Here is a 22,105-nt window from a genome sequence, read left to right as displayed (position 1 = left end):
CGATCGGGTTGATTGAAACCCCCTGCTGGTGGCCTATTGGCCGCGAGTCTGCAGGGGGTGGCGTTGCACCAGCAGCTCTTGCTCGCCGTATTAAGCGAGGTCTGGCGGACCTGATCCGCACTGTCGGATCAGGTCCGCCAGACTTTAATAACTAGAGGCCAGAGCGTTCAGTTGTAAAGAGTTTCTATTATTAAATTATTATTCATATCCTTTGTTAAAATGTAGTTTGTTTCCATGAGAGCATATTTAGGTATGCACAGGAGCGGGTGACTTGAGAACTATGTGTATAACATTGTTGCAAACAAAACATTGCAAGTGACCGCTTTAAAGAGATATAAAACTGAAAATGTTTTCATTCATGATTCAGATAGAACATACAGTTTTAAATAATTTCCAATGTACTTCTATTATCTCATTTTCTTCACTTTCATGTTATCCTTTGTTGAAAAGCAGGAAAATAAGCTCAGGAGTGTGCACGTGCCTGCAGCACTATGTGACAGTAGTTCTAAACAATGTTATACATTAGCAAGAGCGCTAGATGGTGGCACTATTTACTATCATTAAGTGCTTCCTATCTAGATACCTCATCAATAAAGAATAACAAGAGAACAAAGCAAATTTTGTAACAGAAGTAAATTGGAAACTTTTTTTATTAAATTGTATTCTCTATTTGATTAAATAAAATTTTGGTTCTCATGTCCCTTTAAGTACTTTAATACATTGCTGTACAAGTATCTCATAATCAGTACATTATTAGCTCATCTTCACTCCTATATTTTCCTTTTTCAGGTTGTTTTTGTTTGGCTCTTACTCAAACCTATTCATAATGAAGCATAGACACAAATCTACTTAAAATCTGTGTAAAATATGGGCACTTCCTATCCAAAATGATGTGTAACTGCAGAAACAGCATGCGTATGTTGTCACATGACAAACTTTCAAATGATTCGCTCTCAGAGATACAAGGACTTTTTCTACGCTAATGTATAGCGGCTTTCTATTGAAGTGTAATGTGCCCATATGTGGGTTTTGTTTTTCTGATTCACTATGACAATTCAGTTATAGCTTGACCCATATGGATGCATATTGTAGCAAGTGGAAGAATGTAGCTGACGGTCTCTATTTTCTTCAATTCTCTCTCACAGATTGCCGACCATATTGTCCTCCTCCTCAAACTGTGAAAAAGCTACTAGAGGAAAAGCGTCAGCGCAAGACAAGCCAGGTGAGACCCCTAAATGTACAGGTTATAGGGAGCAGTACAAGCCAGGTGAGACCCCTAAATGTACAGGTTATAGGGAGCAGTACAAGCCAGGTGAGACCCCTAAATGTACAGGTTATAGGGAGCAGTACAAGCCAGGTGAGACCCCTAAATGTACAGGGTATAGGGTGCAGTACAAGCCAGGTGAGACCCCTAAATGTACAGGTTATAGGGAGCAGTACAAGCCAGGTGAGACCACTAAATGTACAGGTTATAGGGAGCAGTACAAGCCAAGTGAGACCCCTAAATGTACAGGTTATAGGGAGCAGTACAAGCCAGGTGAGACCTCTAAATGTACAGGTTATAGGGTGCAGTACAAGCCAGGTGAGACCCCTAAATGTACAGGTTATAGGGAGCAGTACAAGCCAGGTGAGACCCCTAAATGTACAGGTTATAGGGTGCAGTACAAGCCAGGTGAGACCACTAAATGTACAGGTTATAGGGAGCAGTATAAGCCAGGTGAGACCACTAAATGTACAGGTTATAGGGTGCAGTACAAGCCAGGTGAGACCACTAAATGTACAGGTTATAGGGTGCAGTACAAGCCAGGTGAGACCACTAAATGTACAGGTTATAGGGTGCAGTACAAGCCAGGTGAGACCCCTAAATGTACAGGTTATAGGGAGCAGTACAAACCAAGTGAGACCCCTAAATGTACAGGTTATAGGGAGCAGTACAAGCCAGGTGATACCCCTAAATGTACAGGTTATAGGGAGCAGTACAAGCCAGGTGATACCCCTAAATGTACAGGTTATAGGGAGCAGTACAAGCCAGGTGAGACCTCTAAATGTACAGGTTATAGGGAGCAGTACAAACCAGGTGAGGCCACTAAATGTACAGATTATAGGGGGCAGTACAAGCCAGATGAGACCCCTAAATGTAAAGGTTATAGGGAGCAGTACAAGCCAGGTGAGACCACTAAATGTACAGGTTATAGGGGGCAGTACAAACCAGGTGAGACCCCTAAATGTACAGGTTATAGGGTGCAGTACAAACCAAGTGAGACCACTAAATGTACAGGTTATAGGGTGCAGTACAAGCCAGGTGAGACCACTAAATGTACAGGTTATAGGGTGCAGTACAAGCCAGGTGAGACCACTAAATGTACAGGTTATAGGGTGCAGTACAAGCCAGGTGAGACCACTAAATGTACAGGTTATAGGGTGCAGTACAAGCCAGGTGAGACCCCTAAATGTACAGGTTATAGGGTGCAGTACAAGCCAGGTGAGACCCCTAAATGTACAGGTTATAGGGTGCAGTACAAGCCTGGTGAGACCACTAAATGTACAGGTTATAGGGAGCAGTACAAGCAAGGTGAGACCCCTAAATGTACAGGTTATAGGGTGCAGTACAAGCCAGGTGAGACCCCTAAATGTACAGGTTATAGGGAGCAGTACAAGCAAGGTGAGACCCCTAAATGTACAGGTTATAGGGAGCAGTACAAGCAAGGTGAGACCCCTAAATGTACAGGTTATAGGGAGCAGTACAAGAGTGGGAGACCCCTAAATGTACAGGTTATAGGGAGCACTACAAGCCAGGTGAGACCACTAAATGTACAGGTTATAGGGAGCAGTACAAGCCAGGTGAGACCCCTAAATGTACAGGTTATAGGGAGCAGTACAAGCCAGGTGAGACCCCTAAATGTACAGGTTATAGGGAGCAGTACAAGCCAGGTAAGACCTCTAAATGTACAGGTTATAGGGAGCAGTACAAGAGTGGGAGACCCCTAAATGTACAAGTTATATGGAGCAGTACAAGAGTGGGAGACCCCTAAATGTACAGGTTATAGGGAGCAGTATAAGCCAAGTGAGACCTCTAAATGTACAGGTTATAGGGAGCAGTACAAGCCAAGTGAGACCCCTAAATGTACAGGTTATAGGGAGCAGTATAAGCCAAGTGAGACCCCTAAATGTACAGGTTATAGGGTGCAGTACAAGCCAGGTGAGACCCCTAAATGTACAGGTTATAGGGTGCAGTACAAGCCAGGTGAGACCCCTAAATGTACAGATTATAGGGAGCAGTACAAGCCAGGTGAGACCCTTAAATATACAGGTTATAGGGAGCAGTACAAGCCAGGTGAGACCACTAAATGTACAGGTTATAGGGAGCAGTACAAGCCAGGTGAGACCCCTAAATGTACAGGTTATAGGGTGCAGTACAAGCCAGGTGAGACCCCTAAATGTACAGGTTATAGGGAGCAGTACAAGCCAGGTGAGACCCCTAAATGTACAGGTTATAGGGAGCAGTACAAGCCAGGTGAGACCCCTAAATGTACAGGTTATAGGGAGCAGTACAAGAGTGGGAGACCCCTAAATGTACAGGTTATAGGGAGCAGTACAAGAGTGGGAGACCCCTAAATGTACAGGTTATAGGGAGCAGTACAAGCCAGGTAAGACCCCTAAATGTACAGGTTATAGGTAGCAGTACAAGCCAGGTGAGACCCCTAAATGTACAGGTTATAGGGAGCAGTACAAGCCAGGTGAGACCCCTAAATGTACAGGTTATAGGGAGCAGTACAAGAGTGGGAGACCCCTAAATGTACAGGTTATAGGGAGCAGTACAAGAGTGGGAGACCCCTAAATGTACAGGTTATAGGGAGCAGTACAAGCCAGGTAAGACCCCTAAATGTACAGGTTATAGGGAGCAGTACAAACCAGGTGAGACCCCTAAATGTACAGGTTATAGGGAGCAGTACAAACCAGGTGAGACCCCTGAATGTACAGGTTATAGGGAGCAGTACAAGCCAGATGAGACCCCTAAATGTACAGGTTATATGGGGCAGTACAAGCCAGGTGAGACCCCTAAATGTACAGGTTATAGGGAGCAGTACAAGCCAGGTGAGACCCCTAAATGTACAGGTTATAGGGAGCAGTACAAGCCAGATAAAAACAAGCATGGGTCCAACACAGGGATACACAATATGAAATAAGAACAAAAATAAAGATGGGGAGGCCATGGCCCCTCCACATCTGACGCGTTTCAAGCCTAGTTAGCACTTGATCACTGATAGTGTAGGGGTCATGGTGCTGGACTTTTAAATGTAAATGCACCAATGATAACACTACATATAATTAACCCCTATTTTTGTTCAGATACAGCCTTAAAGGGACAGTGAGATTGTTCACTGTCCCTTTAAGCCAGTACAAGCCAGGTACTGAACATCCAGGTTATAGGGAGCAGTACAAGCCCATTTAGACCCCCTAAACATCCAGGTCATAGGGTTCAGTAGAAGTACAGACCCCTGAATAATCAATATGAGGGGTATGAATCAAATCAGTTAAAGGGACACTGAACCCAAAAAATTATTTTGTGATTCAGATAGAGCATGCAATATTAAGCAACTTTCTGATTTACTCCTATTATCAAATTGTCTTCATTCTCTTTGTATGTTTATTTGTAAAGCAAGAATATAAGTTTAGATGCCGGCCCATTTTAGGTGAACAACCTGAGTTGTCCTTGCTGATTGGACAGCACCTTGAAACAAGTGCTGTCCATGGTCCTGAACCAAACATTTGCTGGCTCCTTAGCTGAGATGCCTTCTTTTCAAATAAAGATAGCAAGAGAACAAAGAAAATTTGATAATAGAAGTAAAATAGTAAGTTGCTTAAAATTACATTCTGTATCTGAATCATGAAAGAAATAAATTGGGTTCAGTGTCCGTTTAAGAGCCCATATTACTAATCAAATAATTGGTGTGAGATGGGTAATTAACTAATATAAAATGTCTTTAGCTGCATTACTTAAACTAAAATACCACAAGCAGCAATATCATAAAAAAGAATATGATGATGTAATATTACTAAAAGAAAAAAAATAATTATGTAACCAAAGAGGTTTAACGGGACACTGAATTCAAAATTAAACTTTCGGATTTAAATTAAACTTCCAGTTAACTCTTTGCCTATTTCTCTTTATCTACTTTGTCAAAATCTTAGTTCTATCCCATGACAGCATACTGAGGTAGGCTCAGGGGCGTGCACATGTCTCGAGCACTATATGTATAGCAATGTTTTATACACAATACCTATCCAGAGTGCTAAATAAACCTCAGTATGCAGTCTTAAAGCCTTACAAGAGCTGCCTTTTTAACTTGTCCACAACCTCAGTAAGATGTCTGAGACAAAACAATAGTCACTGTGTTTAAAAGCGCTCAAATAGTCTCACCTAATAAGCTATTCCCACAGCACTAGCCGCTGTGACTGGCACAACGGAGAGTGAGTATTGGAGTAAAAGAATGTAGATCAGTGCTGCTTTATAGCGTGTCCGCTCCTCACGCCTCTTCAAATCACAAAGGCACACCAGTATAAAGCGCACTGCACCTAATCTGACACTCCAGTCAAACGGTACAATCCAAAAGCTTTAATGTTTCATTTAAAACCACTGCATTATATGGCACACATAAAATCAGACAATGTGTATAAACAGGTACATCTGCAAACGCGTTTCGTCCACATGTGCACTTGATCACTGCATACTTGTCTACCTATCCACACCTCCTTTTAGTTCAAACATTTAAAGGTATATTAGCACTTAATTACATTGTATGATTAGGTGACATTAACAATAGGGAGAAGCTTAGATCTGTACACCTAGTGATAGTGCATTGATTTATATACATCATACAGGTGTTTGTGTATAGTTATCTTATCAATTCCTATTTCACTTCTTATGACTTTTTTGTTCTCAATATATATGTATATACATATGTGTGTGTGTGTGTGTTTATTTTAAATATATCAATTATTCTATCCAGGCTCATGCTGTTTAAAATCTTGAGAGAAAAGATACTATGTTGTAGATAATAAAATGAATCAGGTTAATACATTAAACAGCTGATTACATGAAAATAGAAAAGTTTCACTGTATATTTTCTTAATTGTATTTATAGAAAGAAATATACTACTCTTTATTTCTTTGATTTAATTGATGCCTAAATATCATCCTGTAGGTGATAGAGATTATAAGAAAACATTGTGATTAGGATCAAAATATATCCATACATTAAGGGATATTTGTATATGTATATTTCTCATAGTCTTATTGTAACCTGTATACACCATTTGTTTTGTGCAGGTCTGACAATAAGGAAATTATTTTATGTGAATAGGTCTAAGTCCCTTCTCATATGCAGCCCTTGAGGACTACTTGTTTTGAGTAAAAAAATCCAATAAACCTCTTGTTTATTTAACTTAATCTCTCTATTTCCTCCTCTTTTCCATGCTGGCACATGGTCTATACCTTGTATGGTTAATTTTGTGACACCTGCATTTTGTGACACCTGAAATGTTTCGCTACTTGGGTATCTGAGTCTTCATCTTCTATTGATCTTAAATGTTCAAGAAATCTGTCTTTTAGGGGTCGTTTAGTTTTCCCTGTGTATTGTTTAAAACAAACTTGACATGTTAATAGATAAACCACATGTGTGGTAGAACAATTAATGAAAACATTTATATCATGTTCACAACTTGTTGGACTGGAATAAAATCTGTTTCCTTCTGTTACATGATAGAAGGTTTTGCATATAGGATGCCTACACTTATAAAAGCCTTTCCTTCTCTTTAGCCAACATTTGTTGTGTTTTTTTGTTTTAAATTGCCTGAGACACCCTGCTCTTGTGCAATAGGTTGGGCGAGAGCAGGGGACTGGTGGCACAAGCATTTGCTTCTCCAGTGTTACATTCTAACAGTGGAGGCTGCATCAGAGACCCCAAAGTCATGCAGACAAACTCCCTTGTTAAATGGGGGGTCTAAGCGTTAATCTCTGCATTGCACAAGATCTGTGTACAAAATATATATTTAAAAAAATGTAAACTTTGATTTTGTTTGCTAAATTTGCAAACCTACAGGCCAGTTAGAGACTGATATTAACCTGCTCCTTCACTGAACAAACAATCACTGTGTATCATGTATCAGGATATAAATCCAGCAGAAAATACACAACCCTCTCTGCTGCAGTGGGTAAACTACAATTTTCAGTTAAATTACATGAAAATAGGCCAAAATAAATAAAAGTACAATACAAATAATAAAGCATTTATAATAAAATTCAATTTTGAGTCTAAATTTTCCTTTAGTAAAGCAGCTCTGCGTTGCCCTTACTGGTCGCACGTTCAGAAATCCCCTTTAGAGAACATGGCACAGAAACCAGACAGGTGCACACACAGACGCACATAAATGTGGAAGGAAATGCGTTGGTCCATCTCACTTTGCTGGCTCTGAATAAATTTATCATATGCTAATATGTTGTGTTTTTATCAAATAACATTTTCTGTTTATTTAGTTTCATTTCACTGTCTTACATATCTTTGGTGCCTGATCACAATATGTTGGTTTTTTTTTTTTCTCTCCCAGGTTTCTGCATCTTTGGTAGAATTTACACAAGAAACAGGTATTTATGTGTGTTTGGCTAAAAATAGCCCCTTTTAAATTATGTGTTTCAACAACTCGTTGCCTCTATCTATGGTTGTAATTCAATCAGAATCTGGAAATTAACATCAAATATGTACAATTTTAAAATATACCATAATGTAACTTTTGTCATTCGGATCTCTCCTATATAGAAACTGCTTCATAAAAAAGTTTACAAATAATGAACATTCCAAATACTAACACATCTGTAACTGTATATTAAAGGATTTGTTTAAAGGGACAGTCAACACCAGAATTTTCTGTTGTTTAAAAAGAAAGATAATTTCTTTATAACCCATTCCCCAGTTTTGCATAACCAACACAGTTATAATAATAATACACGTTTTACCTCTGTAATTATCTTGTATCTAAGATTCTGCTGACTGCCCCATTATTTCAGTTCTTTGACAGACATGCAGTTTAGCCAATCAGTGCTCAGTCCTAGGTCACTTTACGTGCTTGAGCTCAATGTTATCTATATGAAACATGTGAACTAATGCTCTCTAGTGGTCAAATTGTATTCAGATTAGAGGCAGTATTCAAGGTCTAAGAAATTAGCATATGAACCTCCTAGGTTTACCTTTCAACTAAGAATACCAAGAGAACAAAGTAAAATTGGTGATAAAAGTAAATTGGGAAGTTGTTTAAAATTCCATGCCCAATTTAAATCATGAAAGTTTTTTTTGGACTTGACTGTCCCTTTAACTGAAATAAATACTTTTTAATGATGATATAAATTTTACAAAATATATGTTTTAAAAACATATATTTCACATGACAATAATTTTATGTTTAGGCCATGATGATATATTATTGATAAAGGAACAACTGATTGATTTAAAGAGACACTAAATTCCTGAGATAATTTGTTTTCCACTCTTCATAAGCAAGGGAGATTAGATAAAGAGATCAGGATGTTTAACCTAGGATAAGAATTACAACATGGTGATATCCATTACTTTATAGAAACTAATACGTAGCACTTATTTCTTCAATATAAAAAAATATATATCTGCCTACTATTCCCAGGCTAATATTTCCTCTGAATACATCATTATGCCTCAAATTTCCCTTTAAAGTTCTACTGACCCTAACTTACAATGGGCCAAGTATGTAAAATTCACCAGAAGTGGAGAAAAAAAACTCTCTGTCTCTGACATTCACAGGGAATTTTCTAAATATATCAAATTTTCTGTCACTTTCCATGGTTGTGAGATGCCTCCCATTATAATTACTGAAGTTTGCTGGAAAAGGAAACTTCACTGGGGAGAGAGAAGTTAACAGGGAGCAGGGGCCCCGTTTTCAGCGTTTAGTATCTTAAACACATAATGCTTATTTTTGTATGTATGTGTTTTTCTACTATGGTAATAATTCTTTAGAGTATATTATCTCACCACCTTTCCATTTCCAAGATAAAAAAGCAAGATCTACAAGGGAGGTTAATATTTAGAGAATACGCAATAAATATATTTTTCCTGCGTAATTTCATTATGAATTTTACTTTTTCCATCACACATGATTTCTGCACAACAAGGCTGATGGGATTTTTAATGTAATTTTACAATACAATTTGTTCAGCATCTTTTTACTTTAATAGACAATGTATTAATTTCATACGATGTTTAAATTGTGATTTTCTTTCAGCCTTATTATAAATATATAAATCTCCTTCACATGACTCGGGCTAACAAAGAAACAAACGGTTTCATCTGATACTGAATTGCATTTGTAAATTGAGAGTATATAAATAAAAATGAAAACACCAACTAATGTAATGAAATATAATATCATTTTAAAGGAATATTCTACTGTAAAAATAAAATGCAGGGCAATAAGAAGCCATCAGCCTGAATTTGTTCCTCCCTCCCTCTAGGTGTGGCCAGTTCTGCCTCATTTCTTCATCACCCTCCCAGCCAGCCAGAAGATGAGTCCCTTGTGTATCTTAGACCTGCCCCCCATTACACCTACACCCCTCTGGAGGATTTTTATGTGTCTAGACCTGGTACTGTTTACATCCCAGACCAGAAATATGAGACAGTGAGGAACAATGCTGAGATTGAGGTGAGAAAGACAGATGCAAAGGGTGTATCCCTGGTATGGTACCAAATTGTACTGTAATGTTTGTGTAGGTATTATATTATTATAGCTTATTTGTAAAACGCAGTAAAATTCCATAGCGCTGACTTTGCAGTACATACAACTGCCTGGAGAGGGCACTGCAATGTGAATATGTTATCAAAGGTAGCCACCTGAAATTTCAGTTAGTGTTAAAGGGATATGAAACCCAATATTTTTCTTCCATGGTTAAGATAGATCATTTGATTTTAAACAACTCTCTAATTTACTTCTATTATCAATTTTTCTTTTTTCTCTTGGTATCTTTTGTTAAAAAGCAGGGATGTATGCTTAGGAGCCGCGCTATATGGCAGCAGGTTTTTAAGAACGTTATCTATTTGCAAGAACACTAAAGGGCAGCACAATTCCCTGCTATGTAGTGCACCAGATGCTACCTAGGTATCTCGTCAACACAGAATATCATAAGAACGATAATAGAAGTAAATTAGAAACTTTTTTTAAAATTGTACGTTCTGTCTGAATCACAAAAGGAAATGTTTGGGTTTCATGTCCCTTTAACAATCACTAATTAATTATCTTATGGTCAGTCTCACTCTCATCTGTTTAATAAGTGCATTTTATACGTCATTTACTAAAAAGTCACAGAGTATTTCAGAAACTTTGTATAATCTATTGAAGTTTGTGATATAATTATTGTGCCGAGCTTTATACAAATCAGGGGGGATTACTACAATCCTTTAGAGACCTAATGATTTACCTACAAAAAACTCCATAGACTTTAATGGTGATTTTCTGTTAAAAACTATTAGATATGTTGTGATCAACCCCTTAATGTTGGGGAAAATGAGACTGTCCTTTTTTTTTTTAATAATAATTAAAATTAAAAAAAAGCTATCACATCCATTCTCTTATATTGTCACGCTGAACAACTCATAATGGCTTTTGATCAACAAACGCAGGAAGCGATAAAACAAAAATAACACCCAGACAAATCTAAAATGGTGGATTTGCAATCTTTTTACATTAAATAGTATCCATATCACTTCCACAGCCAATCATAAACATTGACTGTGACCAACATGCAAGACCAAGTAGGTTAATAGGGTCAATGAGTCCATGTGTGTGTGTTTTTGTTATTAGAGTGGTGTTTATTTTATTTTGTATTAGAATGAGTTTTTAATGTAATTTATTGATCGGTATACATTGGTATTGATATCTGTATAGATCTGGCAACTCCCAATATCTTGTAGATATGTTTTATTTATGACTTTACATGTACATATTGATGGCGATGACATTTTCAGTAATATTTATTATTTGGAGTGAATCTATTGTCATCAAGGACCATCGCTGTTGTTGTTAGCATGGACTGGGTCATCCTTTTTTCTGGTCTAAGCACGAGCAGATCATTGGCCCATAAGTGATCTGTTGGTGATAAGCATAAGATTAGCATCTATCAAGTGCCTTTGGCTGTTGAACTTGATGTTTTCTTTCTGTTGTGGATATTTAATCAATATCTTCAGATGAATCAAGATTGCAAAATTTATGTTTTCTATACATATGTATGTGTGAATCTTCCAATATCTGCCAGGATCTAATACTCTCTTTTTCAAATATGTAAATGATTTTATTGTTTGGATTGTGATCTCTCCGATGATAATAAAAAAGGTAGACTGTGAGCTGTAAAACAGCTGATAAACACAAACAGAACGATTGGAATCAAACCCATCATTTTCAACATGGCTTCTTTTGTGAAACTATCACAATATAATGTATGGTCTCATTTTCAGAATGTGGATGTGCCATCAATGTCCTACTTGTCTGTCTGTCCCAATAATCCTTCCTGGCTGGAACAGTCATCAGGATCATGTTCTGCGTCAGGAGCTGAGTCTGTACTGTGGATGTCGGGCTTCCTGGTTGCAGATCTCAACCAACTAGCCCTGGAAGAAGCCAGAGCTGAAATCCAAAATCTGAACCCAGATCAACTTCTGCTTCATGATGAGGATGGAGACACGTAAGTTTTTAGGGCAAGTGGGAGATATTATGCTCACTCACCAAACTTAGGTTCCTCTTTTTTGTTTCAACCCACAATATGCACCAATATATTTATGCTATTATATAGAAATATTATCTAGACAGACAGATAGGTAAAAGATGGATATGCCCCAAGTGAAAAGAAAACATAACATAATTTATAACACAATACACAATCAAATATTATGGAGCTCACATGGTATGAGCTTTATCTAAAGTGTTTGTTTTATCAATTAACAAAATGCAAAATGAATGAACAGAAGGAAAATCTAACTCAAATAAATATTTGGTGTGACCACCCTTTGCCTTAATTTTTTTAAGGAACTCTGCAGGCATTTTGTTCTAAATATCTTGAAAAACTAACCACAGTATTTCTGTGGATTTAGTCAACCTCAGTTGCTCCTGTCTGTTCATGTAATCCCTCAGATACTCAATGATTTATAGGTCATGGGACTATCCATATTCGTACAAAAAAGATTCCTCCAACATAAACATATATGTGGCAATGCCATAATCATAAATTGAATGAAGAAACTAGTGTCAGGTGTAAGGTCAGATATGCAAAAGTAAATGGCGCAGGTCTTGATATTGAACTGAGGATATGCAAATATCTTCTGACTTTCTGATGGCAAGTGGAAACAGACTTGTGTATTTAAATGCCAATTAATAAGAGTGCAGTAAACTCACTCCATAAGATGTATAATGTCTGCTCATCTGTAGGTCACCCCACGGGTATGTAGCTTGATAAACTGGAAACAAGGAGAGGCTCCAATGAAATACACATAAAGATTTTCTTGAGAAAACAAGTAATAACTTACTCCATCAAATCTCTGATTCCAGCTATGTCACAGCAAAGAAAGCAAGGTGATATTTCAATGGTGATAAAAAAGCTTTAATGGCTCAACGCGTTTCAACGTATGCAAACGTCTTTTTCAAGAGCAAGTTAAAAAACAAGTAAAAACAATTGTTTCACCTTGAATATCACCTTGCTTTCTTTGCTGTGACATAGCCAGAATCAGAGATTTGATGGAGTAAGTTATTACTTGTTTTCTAAAGTAAATCTTTATGTTTATTTCATTGGAGCCTCTCCTTGCTTCCAGTTTATCAAGCTACATACCCGTGGGGTGACCTACAGATGAGCAGACATTATACATCTTATGGAGTGAGTTTACTGCACCCTTATTAATTGGCGTTATATACACAACAAGTCTGTTTCCTCTTGTCATCAGAAAGTCAGAAGATATTTGCATACCCTCAGTTCAATATCAAGACCTGTGCCATCTACAATTGCAATCCTGTATCTATCACAGTCCCTGGGGAGAGACTGAAAGAAGGCAGTGGTCTAAAACTAAAAGGAGAGTATTGTTTCTTAGTCCATTTGTTACAGATTGCTGGGTTTTTACCATCTTACAACATCTGTACATTGTATTTCTTTTGTATCGTAAGGTCAGATATGTAATGTCTGTATATATCAGAATGTGATACAAATTTGAAAAAGAGTACACTGACACTTACTTACGTTGCTGCCAATCCATGCAACTGATGTACCTGAAACAAGTCTGTGCAACGGCTAGACATGGGAAAGCGACTCAGGCCAGCAAACAGAGAGCCTTGCAGGAAAACCCTCAACAAAGTACAATGTGAAAATAAGAATCCTGGACCGGCTCAGTCAAATTGCAAAAAAATGTATTCCCGGCCGTGGGCACACCTCTTGTTTTTCACCTGACTTTTACACAATGCTGCCTGACATTATGATGCTGTATATTTCTGAATATGAAATTATTTTTTTTTGCAATTTGATTGAGCCAGTCCAGGATTCTTATTTTTGCATTGTACTTTGTTGAGGGTTTTCCTGCAAGGCTCTCTGTTTGCTGGCCTGAGTCGCTTTCCCATTTGTAGCCGTTGCAGGACTCCTTTTTCTTTTTTACACTGAGAAAAACAGAGCAACATAGACACATAGGCCCCGATAATCAAAGATTGGAGAGAAATTATAGTGCAAACTTTACAGGGGATGAACTCTCTGAATTCTCTGGGAAAAGGGACAGATGAGAGCTGCCTCCCATAAAGCTCTCCGCTCAAATCAGATGATCTAAAATGATCCTCCAGCACTGAAAGATCTCTCACAAGATTCTAGACAGACACATTTAGCTATACTTATAAGTGGTGTTCCCTGAATTTGTGTATGTGAGAGACAAGCCCAGTGCAATATAGCACTGCATGATATGATAATTTTGTTACATTCACACTTTGTGGTTTACGTTTTATGTTACTTTAGATTGGGTCCTTCAAATTGTATTACATTTAATCTTTGCACTTTCTATTTTGTATTTAATGCATTTAGATTCAGTATAAAACAGTGGTTTACACAAACATTCAGATTATTATTTGAAAGTTTATGTGTTACTTTAACAATTCAGGATCATACTTTGTACATTTCTGTGTATCTTTTACAATTTACACTACACTTTGTATTTGTTCTATATAAAATAAAACTAGCCGTTTCAGAAAGTGGGGAGGACAGGGAGCTCCTTGGGCTGATCAGGAGAGTTCTTAGAGTATATCTAAAGCTCTCTCACAATACTCATTATATGCACTTAGCATTTTAAACCAGCAGCTCTCACTGAATTATCTCGCCAGCAGTATGCAGGTGAAATTTGCTCAAAATTCACAATACACATATTTAACTCTCAGAAAAGTAAAGTGTACTAAACTAGAGGCAAATGCAAGTTAAATTTTAGTGAAACATTTTTTATTTAACTTGTAATGGCTGCAAACTGAGAATTTATATCAGTGTCAGATGATCCACCATGAACTTCCCTCTCCCTGTAAGATTTTATGGATGGCATCTCTCATTTCACTGGAACTTCCAGGCTTTACCCTTTTTCTTATAGAATTTAGTGAGTTCAGCCAAGCTGGAGAATCTTTGATCATCTGGCCCATAAAAATGAATTAAGCTCTCTGGTATTCATAATCTCACTTTCCTTAATGACCTGTACTTTGTCATAGAATCCTTCATCTTTATGCAGCAAAAGGTCTGAGATATCTTTCCTATGCTGTGGCAGAACGTTGTTTGATGTACGGTCAGCTGGACACCAAAGAGCATAATGGAAAGGTAAGAAAAACACCAGAACCCAATGTTTTTCATCAGCAAAATTGCCTTAAAAATTAAATTGACTACAGACAAATTTAAAAGGACATTGTTGTCAACTTTTTTTTCTTAAAATTCATTTTCCTGTCCTGAATAAATTAATGTTTTCTTGTCATACTTTCCATTTCCACCAGTATAGCAGAAGCAGCTGACGTTATCAGCCAATGAGGATTAGTAGACTGTACAAAGCCTATACTGCAGTACTATTTATTCATAGTTATATTTACTATTCAGCATAAGCCAATTCCTATCCCAGACCCACATGAATTTGCTGTATTTGTCCCTACCACATCGGTTATAAAGTCAGTGCCATGTATTTATCTTACATCTCCCCCAAAATCACATCATATGGCTCATATTGCTCTTTGACTCTCATTCATAATTTTTACAAAGAGATGGGACAAAGGACAAATTTATTGTAACCATTAATCTGTTGCCACATAATTGATATGATTGTAGGTTCTCCCTTGTATCATCACAACAACTATGATGCTGGGAGCAAGTTGTGTGAACTTCTTGAATGCCAAAGAAGTCTACAATGCATCTCTTCCCATCCAAAGGGTTAACTCTTTTTACTGTCACTCAAAGCCTAACCCCAACCCAAGAGCATATTTTGGCCTATACAAACTAGACTTGTCCCTATTTTACTGTCACTCTCATCCTAATCTCAACCAAAGAGCATATTTTGTCCTATACCAACTAGACTTTCCCTATTTTATTGTCACTCAAATCCTAACCCCAACCCAAGAGTGTATTGTGGCCTATACCAACTAGACTTGTGCCTAGTATGATAGCAGTACAATTTTGGGGGGTATTTCTATGGCATGATGCCTTACCACTCCTATGTTCTCCAAATGTTTTATGTATTAATATTATTGCAAATTAATTATCCCTGGTTGTCTTCATGTGTCTTGTTGTGAGACATATATGAGGCAAAATAAGCTTAAATTGTTGGGAGTAAGGAGGGGCTAAGTGGGCTGCACATTCCCTGTGAAAAACAAATAAAGCCACTGCCTCAACCCTAGTCCTAATATCAACCAGAACCCTTATCCCTTAAAGTGCAACCAGGGATATTGTGACTGATACAACATTATCACAATAATATTTTGCTAGTGACCTCTGAATTTTTTACAATTTTGCAGGGCAGAACTTGTATCTTAAACTCTAAACCTAACATATTTATCTGTGTATTTACATATCCTATTCGTTTTCCAACTGATGTCCTACATTGCATGTCTACTTTTATCTTAAATAATGGTGAAATGTGTTAACTACAAGACACAATAGAAATACAGATTTTAAATTTCCAGAGCCTAAATCTTTCTTCTTTTTTCTAACTCTGTACACCTGTTAAAGCCCCAGATAAGACATACTGTATACACAAATGAGATCTGTAGTCATATGATCTTCCCAGGATATTTCTGTATTCATACACCAAACACATAACATTTGTATTAATCTTCAAATATTTCACCCAGTCATGACATTTCTAGCAACCAAAAAAAAGAATGATGTATAGTTGGGACATAATAATTGTATTAACATAATTATTACAATAATAAGTGCTGCATTTATAGTATTTAGTAAGTATACGTATTGCAATAGGTAGATCAACAGGTTATGTTAAGTTGCTATTTGGTACATCTGTTTTATATGGAATTTCATTTGATTGTAATCCCTTTAGAAAACAAATTTGTTATAGTGTTACTCAGTGCAACTTACTGCTTATAAGAAATATGTAATATGTATTATTTTTTATCTCAGTCCCCTTTGATAGTAGCTGTGGCAGCCAACCAGCCTGAGATAGTCTATGATCTTATAACACTTGGTGCTGATCTCAATGCATCTGATTGGAAAGGACAAACCGCATTGCACGTTGCTGGGACCTATGGATTCTCCAATGTGCTGAAGGTGAGCTGTTTAATTCTTGGGAAAATTCATTAGAGTATGTTATTTTATTATCTCTATTCCCTCTGCAATGCTATATGTTTAACCCCAAAATAAGCATTATAAAGCTGCTTTTATCTATCCCCCCCATACATTTCTCAATTCTATAAGGGATAATCTATATCATTGTTGTGTTATCACAAGTCTTTTTTCCAGAGCTGTTTCCTATGCACTTGGTGCTATCCCTTATGTACTTCCCACAAGCATTGAAAGGACCATTATATATATTAGAATTCAATAATCAAAAGGTAACAATGCAATGGCACTTACTCTGAACGTTAAATGAGTAATAGATTTTTTAAACATTTTCTTTAATATACCGGCCCCCTGTATCATGTGACTGCCTCAGCCAATCACAGAATCATATACATATTTACTTTTGCACATGCTCAGTGTGAGGTGGAGCCTCACAAAAAGTGCAGATAAAAAGGTAGCGCAATTCGATAATGGAAGTAAATTGTACATTTTCTTAAAACTGCTGCTCTATCAGTATCAAGAAAGTTTTATTCTGACTTCTGTGAACATTTAAACATATTCATTTAACCCATAAGCACATCTCTTCATGTTTCTGTTTATTTATATTTCTTCTTTTTGTTTTCTTAGGTGTTTTCGTCTTTCAACCATCAACAGAATATTGATGTGGAGGCCAGAAACTATGAAGGTGAGAGGACTGCAGTTTATTAGGCATAGTAGGCAGCTGCCTAAGTGGGACCTGTTTCCAACATTTAGGGCAGGAACTATGTGGCTGGGTGTCACTATTACTAAAGAATATCAAATGAAATTAAGTCTTTGGTGCCTAGAGGGAGGGGTCATAAATCTATTGTGTAACCTGATTGGTTGCTGTGTGCCGTCAATCAACTGCATTCCAGTCTTAAAAGGTGTTTGGGAAATGCTGAGAGCAATGACTATTTGTTTAACCCTTTGTGGTGCTAAACATATAGGGCTAGATTACAAGTGAAGCGCAAACAGTTTTGCAAAAAGTTTTGCGCAGGTGTAATCGTCATTTACGCTTCAATCTTTACCGCGATCTCAGAGTTGGGATTAATTGTTTTCTGAAAATAAAAAGTATCACAAAATACATCAAAAATACATTACACAGTACAGTTATACTCATATTAACACAAGCTAATAAATATACATTACACAGTGCAGTTACACTCATATTATTAACACAATCTAATAAATATACATTACACAGTACAGTTACACTCATATTATTAACACTATCTAATAAATATACATTACACAGTACAGTTACACTTACAATAACACTATCTAATAAATATACATTACACAGTACAGTTACACTTACAATAACACTATCTAATAAATATACCTTACACAGTACAGTTACACTTATAATAACACTATCTAATAAATATACCTTACACAGTACAGTTACACTTATAATAACACTATCTAATAAATATACCTTACACAGTACAGTTACACTTACAATAACACTATCTAATAAATATACCTTACACAGTACAGTTACACTTATAATAACACTATCTAATAAATATACCTTACACAGTACAGTTACACTTATAATAACACTATCTAATAAATATACATTACACAGTACAGTTACACTTACAATAACACTGTCTAATAAATATACATTACACAGTACAGTTACACTCATATTAACACAATCTAATAAATATACATTACACAGTACAGTTATACTCATATTAATACAATCTAATAAATATACATTACACAGTACAGTTACACTCATAGTAACACTGCCTAATAAATATACATTACACAGTACAGTTACACTCATATTATTAACACAATCTAATAAATATACATTACACAGTACAGTTACACTCATATTATTAACACTATCTAATAAATATACATTACACAGTACAGTTACACTCATATTATTAACACAATCTAATAAATATACATTACACAGTACAGTTACACTCATATTATTAACACTATCTAATAAATATACATTACACAGTACAGTTACACTCATATTATTAACACTATCTAATAAATATACATTACACAGTACAGTTACACTCATATTATTAACACAATCTAATAAATATACATTACACAGTACAGTTACACTCATATTATTAACACTATCTAATAAATATACATTACACAGTACAGTTACACTCATATTATTAACACAATCTAATAAATATACATTACACAGTACAGTTACACTCATATTATTAACACTATCTAATAAATATACATTACACAGTACAGTTACACTCATATTATTAACACAATCTAATAAATATACATTACACAGTACAGTTACACTCATATTATTAACACAATCTAATAAATATACATTACACAGTACAGTTACACTCATATTATTAACACTATCTAATAAATATACATTACACAGTACAGTTACACTCATATTAACACTGTCTAATAAATATACATTACACAGTACAGTTACACTCATATTAACACTGTCTAATAAATATACATTACACAGTACAGTTACACTCATATTAACACAATCTAATAAATATACATCACACAGTACAGTTACACTCATATTAACACAATCTAATAAAATACATTACACAGTACAGTTACACTCATATTAACACAATCTAATAAATATACATTATACAGTACAGTTACACTCATATTAACACAATCTAATAAAAATACATTACACAGTACAGTTACACTCATATTAACACAATCTAATAAATATACATTACACAGTACAGTTGCACTCATATTAACACTGTCTAATACATATACATTACACAGTACAGTTACACTCATATTAACACTGTCTAATAAATATACATTACACAGTACAGTTACACTCATATTAACACTGTCTAATAAATATACATTACACAGTACAGTTACACTCATATTAACATAATCTAATAAATATACATTACACAGTACAGTTACACTCATAATAACACTATCTAATAAATATATATTACACAGTACAGTTACACACATAATAACACTGTCTAATAAATATACATTACACAGCACAGTTATACTCATATTAACATTCTCTAATAAATATACATTACTCAGTACAGTTACACACATAATAACACTATCTAATAAAAAATACATTACACAGTACAGTTACACTCGTATTAACACATTCTAATAAAAATACATTACACAGTACAGTTACACTCATATTAACATAATCTAATAAAAATACATTACACAGTACAGTTACACTCATTAACACAATCTAATAAATATACATTACAAAGTACAGTTACACTCATATTAACACAAGCTAATAAAAAATACATTACAAAGTACAGTTACACTCATTTTAACACAATCTAATAAAAATACATTACAAACTTCAGTTACACTCATATTAACACTGTCTAATAAAAAAATATTTAAAAAAAAATATTGCACACAAAAGTTATAAGGGCTCAAAGATATGAGGTCTTAGGTATTAGGGAAAAAAATCTGCCAAAGTACTTTAACATAGAGATACATACATATACATTGCTAAAGATGTATTTGTATGTTTATATATAGGGACATACAGTATCTCACAAAAGTGAGTACACCCCTCACATTTTTGTACATTTTTTTTATATCTTTTCATGTGACAACACTAAAGAAATTACACTTTGCTACAATGTGAAGTAGTGAGTGTACAACCTGTATAACAGTGTAAATTTGCTGTCCCCTCAAAATAACTCAACAGACAGCCATTAATGTCTAAACCCTTTGCAACAAAAGTGAGTACATCCCTAAGTGGAAATGTCCAAATTGGGCCCAAAGTGTCAATATTTTGTGTGGCCAACATTATTTTCCAGCACTGCCTTAACCCTCTTGGGCATGGAGTTCACCAGAACTTCACAGGTTGCCACTGGAGTCCTCTTCCACTCCTCCATGACGACATCACAGAGCTGGTGGATGTTAGAGACCTTGCTCTCCCCAACCTTCCTTTTGAGGATGCTAACAGATGCTCAATAGTGTTTAGGTCTTGAGACATGCTTGGCCAGTCCATCTCCTTTACCCTCAGCTTCTTTAGCAAGGCAGTGGTCGTCTTGGAGGTGTGTTTGGGGTTGTTATCATGTTGGAATACTGCCCTGTGGCCCAGTCTCTGAAAGGAGGGAATCATGCTCTGCTTTAGTATGTCACAGTACATGTTGGCATTCATGGTTCCCTCAATGAACTGTAGCTCCCCAGTGCCGGCAGCACTCATGCAGGCCCAGTCCATGACACTCCCACCACCATGCTTGACTGTAGGCAAGACACACTTGTCTTTGTACTCCTCACCTGGTTGCCGCCGACACACGCTTGACACCATCTGAACCAAATAAGTTTATCTTGGTTTAATCGGACCACAGGACATGATTCCAGTAATCCATGTCCTTAGTCTGCTTGTCTTCAGCAAACTGTTTGCAGGCTTTCTTGCGCATCATCTTTAAAAGAGGCTTCCTTCTGGGACGACAGCCATGCAGACCAATTTGATGCAGTGTGCGGTGTATGGTCTGAGCACTGACAGGCTGACACCCCACCCCTTCAACCTCTGCAGCAATGCTGGCAGCACTCATACGGCTATTTCCCAAAGACAACCTCTGGATATGACGCTGAGCACATGCACTCAACTTCTTTGGTCGACCATGGCGAGGCCTGTTCTGAGTGGAACCTGTCCTGTGAAACCGCTGTATGGTCTTGCCCACCGTGCTGCAGCTCAGTTTCAGGGTCTTGGCAATCTTCTTATAGCCTAGGCCATCTTTATGTAGAACAATTCTTTTTTTCAGATCCTCAGAGAGTTCTTTGCCATGAGGTGCCGTGTTGAACTTCCAGTGAACAGTATGAGCGAGTGGGAGAGTGATAACAACACATTTAACACACCTGCTCTCCATTCACACCTGAGACCTTGTAACAGTAACGAGTCACATGACACCGGGGAGGGAAAATGGCTAATTGGGCCCAATTTGGACATTTGCACTTAGGGGTGTACTCACTTTTGTTGCCAACAGTTTAGACATTAATGGCTCTGTGTTGAGTTATTTTGAGGGGACAGCAAATTTACACAGTTATACAGGCTGTACACTCACTACTTTATATTGTGTTAAAGTGTCATTTCTTCAGTGTTGTCACATAAAAAGATATAATATAATATTTACAAAATTGTGAGGGGTGTACTCACTTTTGTGAGATACTGTATATTTTAATGTATTTATATGTGTTTGACAGACATGTATACACATAAACACATAA

General features: G+C 36.4%; 1 protein-coding gene across 1 annotated transcript in view; it reads left to right on the top strand.

Moving 5' to 3' along the window:
- Window positions 1-1,075: 1,075 nt before the first annotated feature.
- The window catches only part of LOC128644239 (NF-kappa-B inhibitor delta-like), a 59,592-nt gene continuing 38,562 nt past the window's right edge, over window positions 1,076-22,105 (top strand). Inside the window, exons 1-7 of the mRNA XM_053696923.1 lie at window positions 1,076-1,222; window positions 7,609-7,645; window positions 9,539-9,726; window positions 11,532-11,755; window positions 14,782-14,887; window positions 16,688-16,834; window positions 17,474-17,531. Of these exons, the coding sequence (XP_053552898.1) occupies window positions 1,076-1,222; window positions 7,609-7,645; window positions 9,539-9,726; window positions 11,532-11,755; window positions 14,782-14,887; window positions 16,688-16,834; window positions 17,474-17,531 (907 nt within the window). The remainder of the gene's footprint in view (window positions 1,223-7,608; window positions 7,646-9,538; window positions 9,727-11,531; window positions 11,756-14,781; window positions 14,888-16,687; window positions 16,835-17,473; window positions 17,532-22,105) is intronic.

The sequence above is a fragment of the Bombina bombina genome, unplaced genomic scaffold (assembly GCF_027579735.1).
Source record: "Bombina bombina isolate aBomBom1 unplaced genomic scaffold, aBomBom1.pri scaffold_435, whole genome shotgun sequence".
NCBI lineage: Eukaryota > Metazoa > Chordata > Amphibia > Anura > Bombinatoridae > Bombina > Bombina bombina.
The sequence above is the reverse complement of the archived record's forward strand: the minus strand, read 5'-3'. Positions and strand labels throughout refer to the sequence as shown.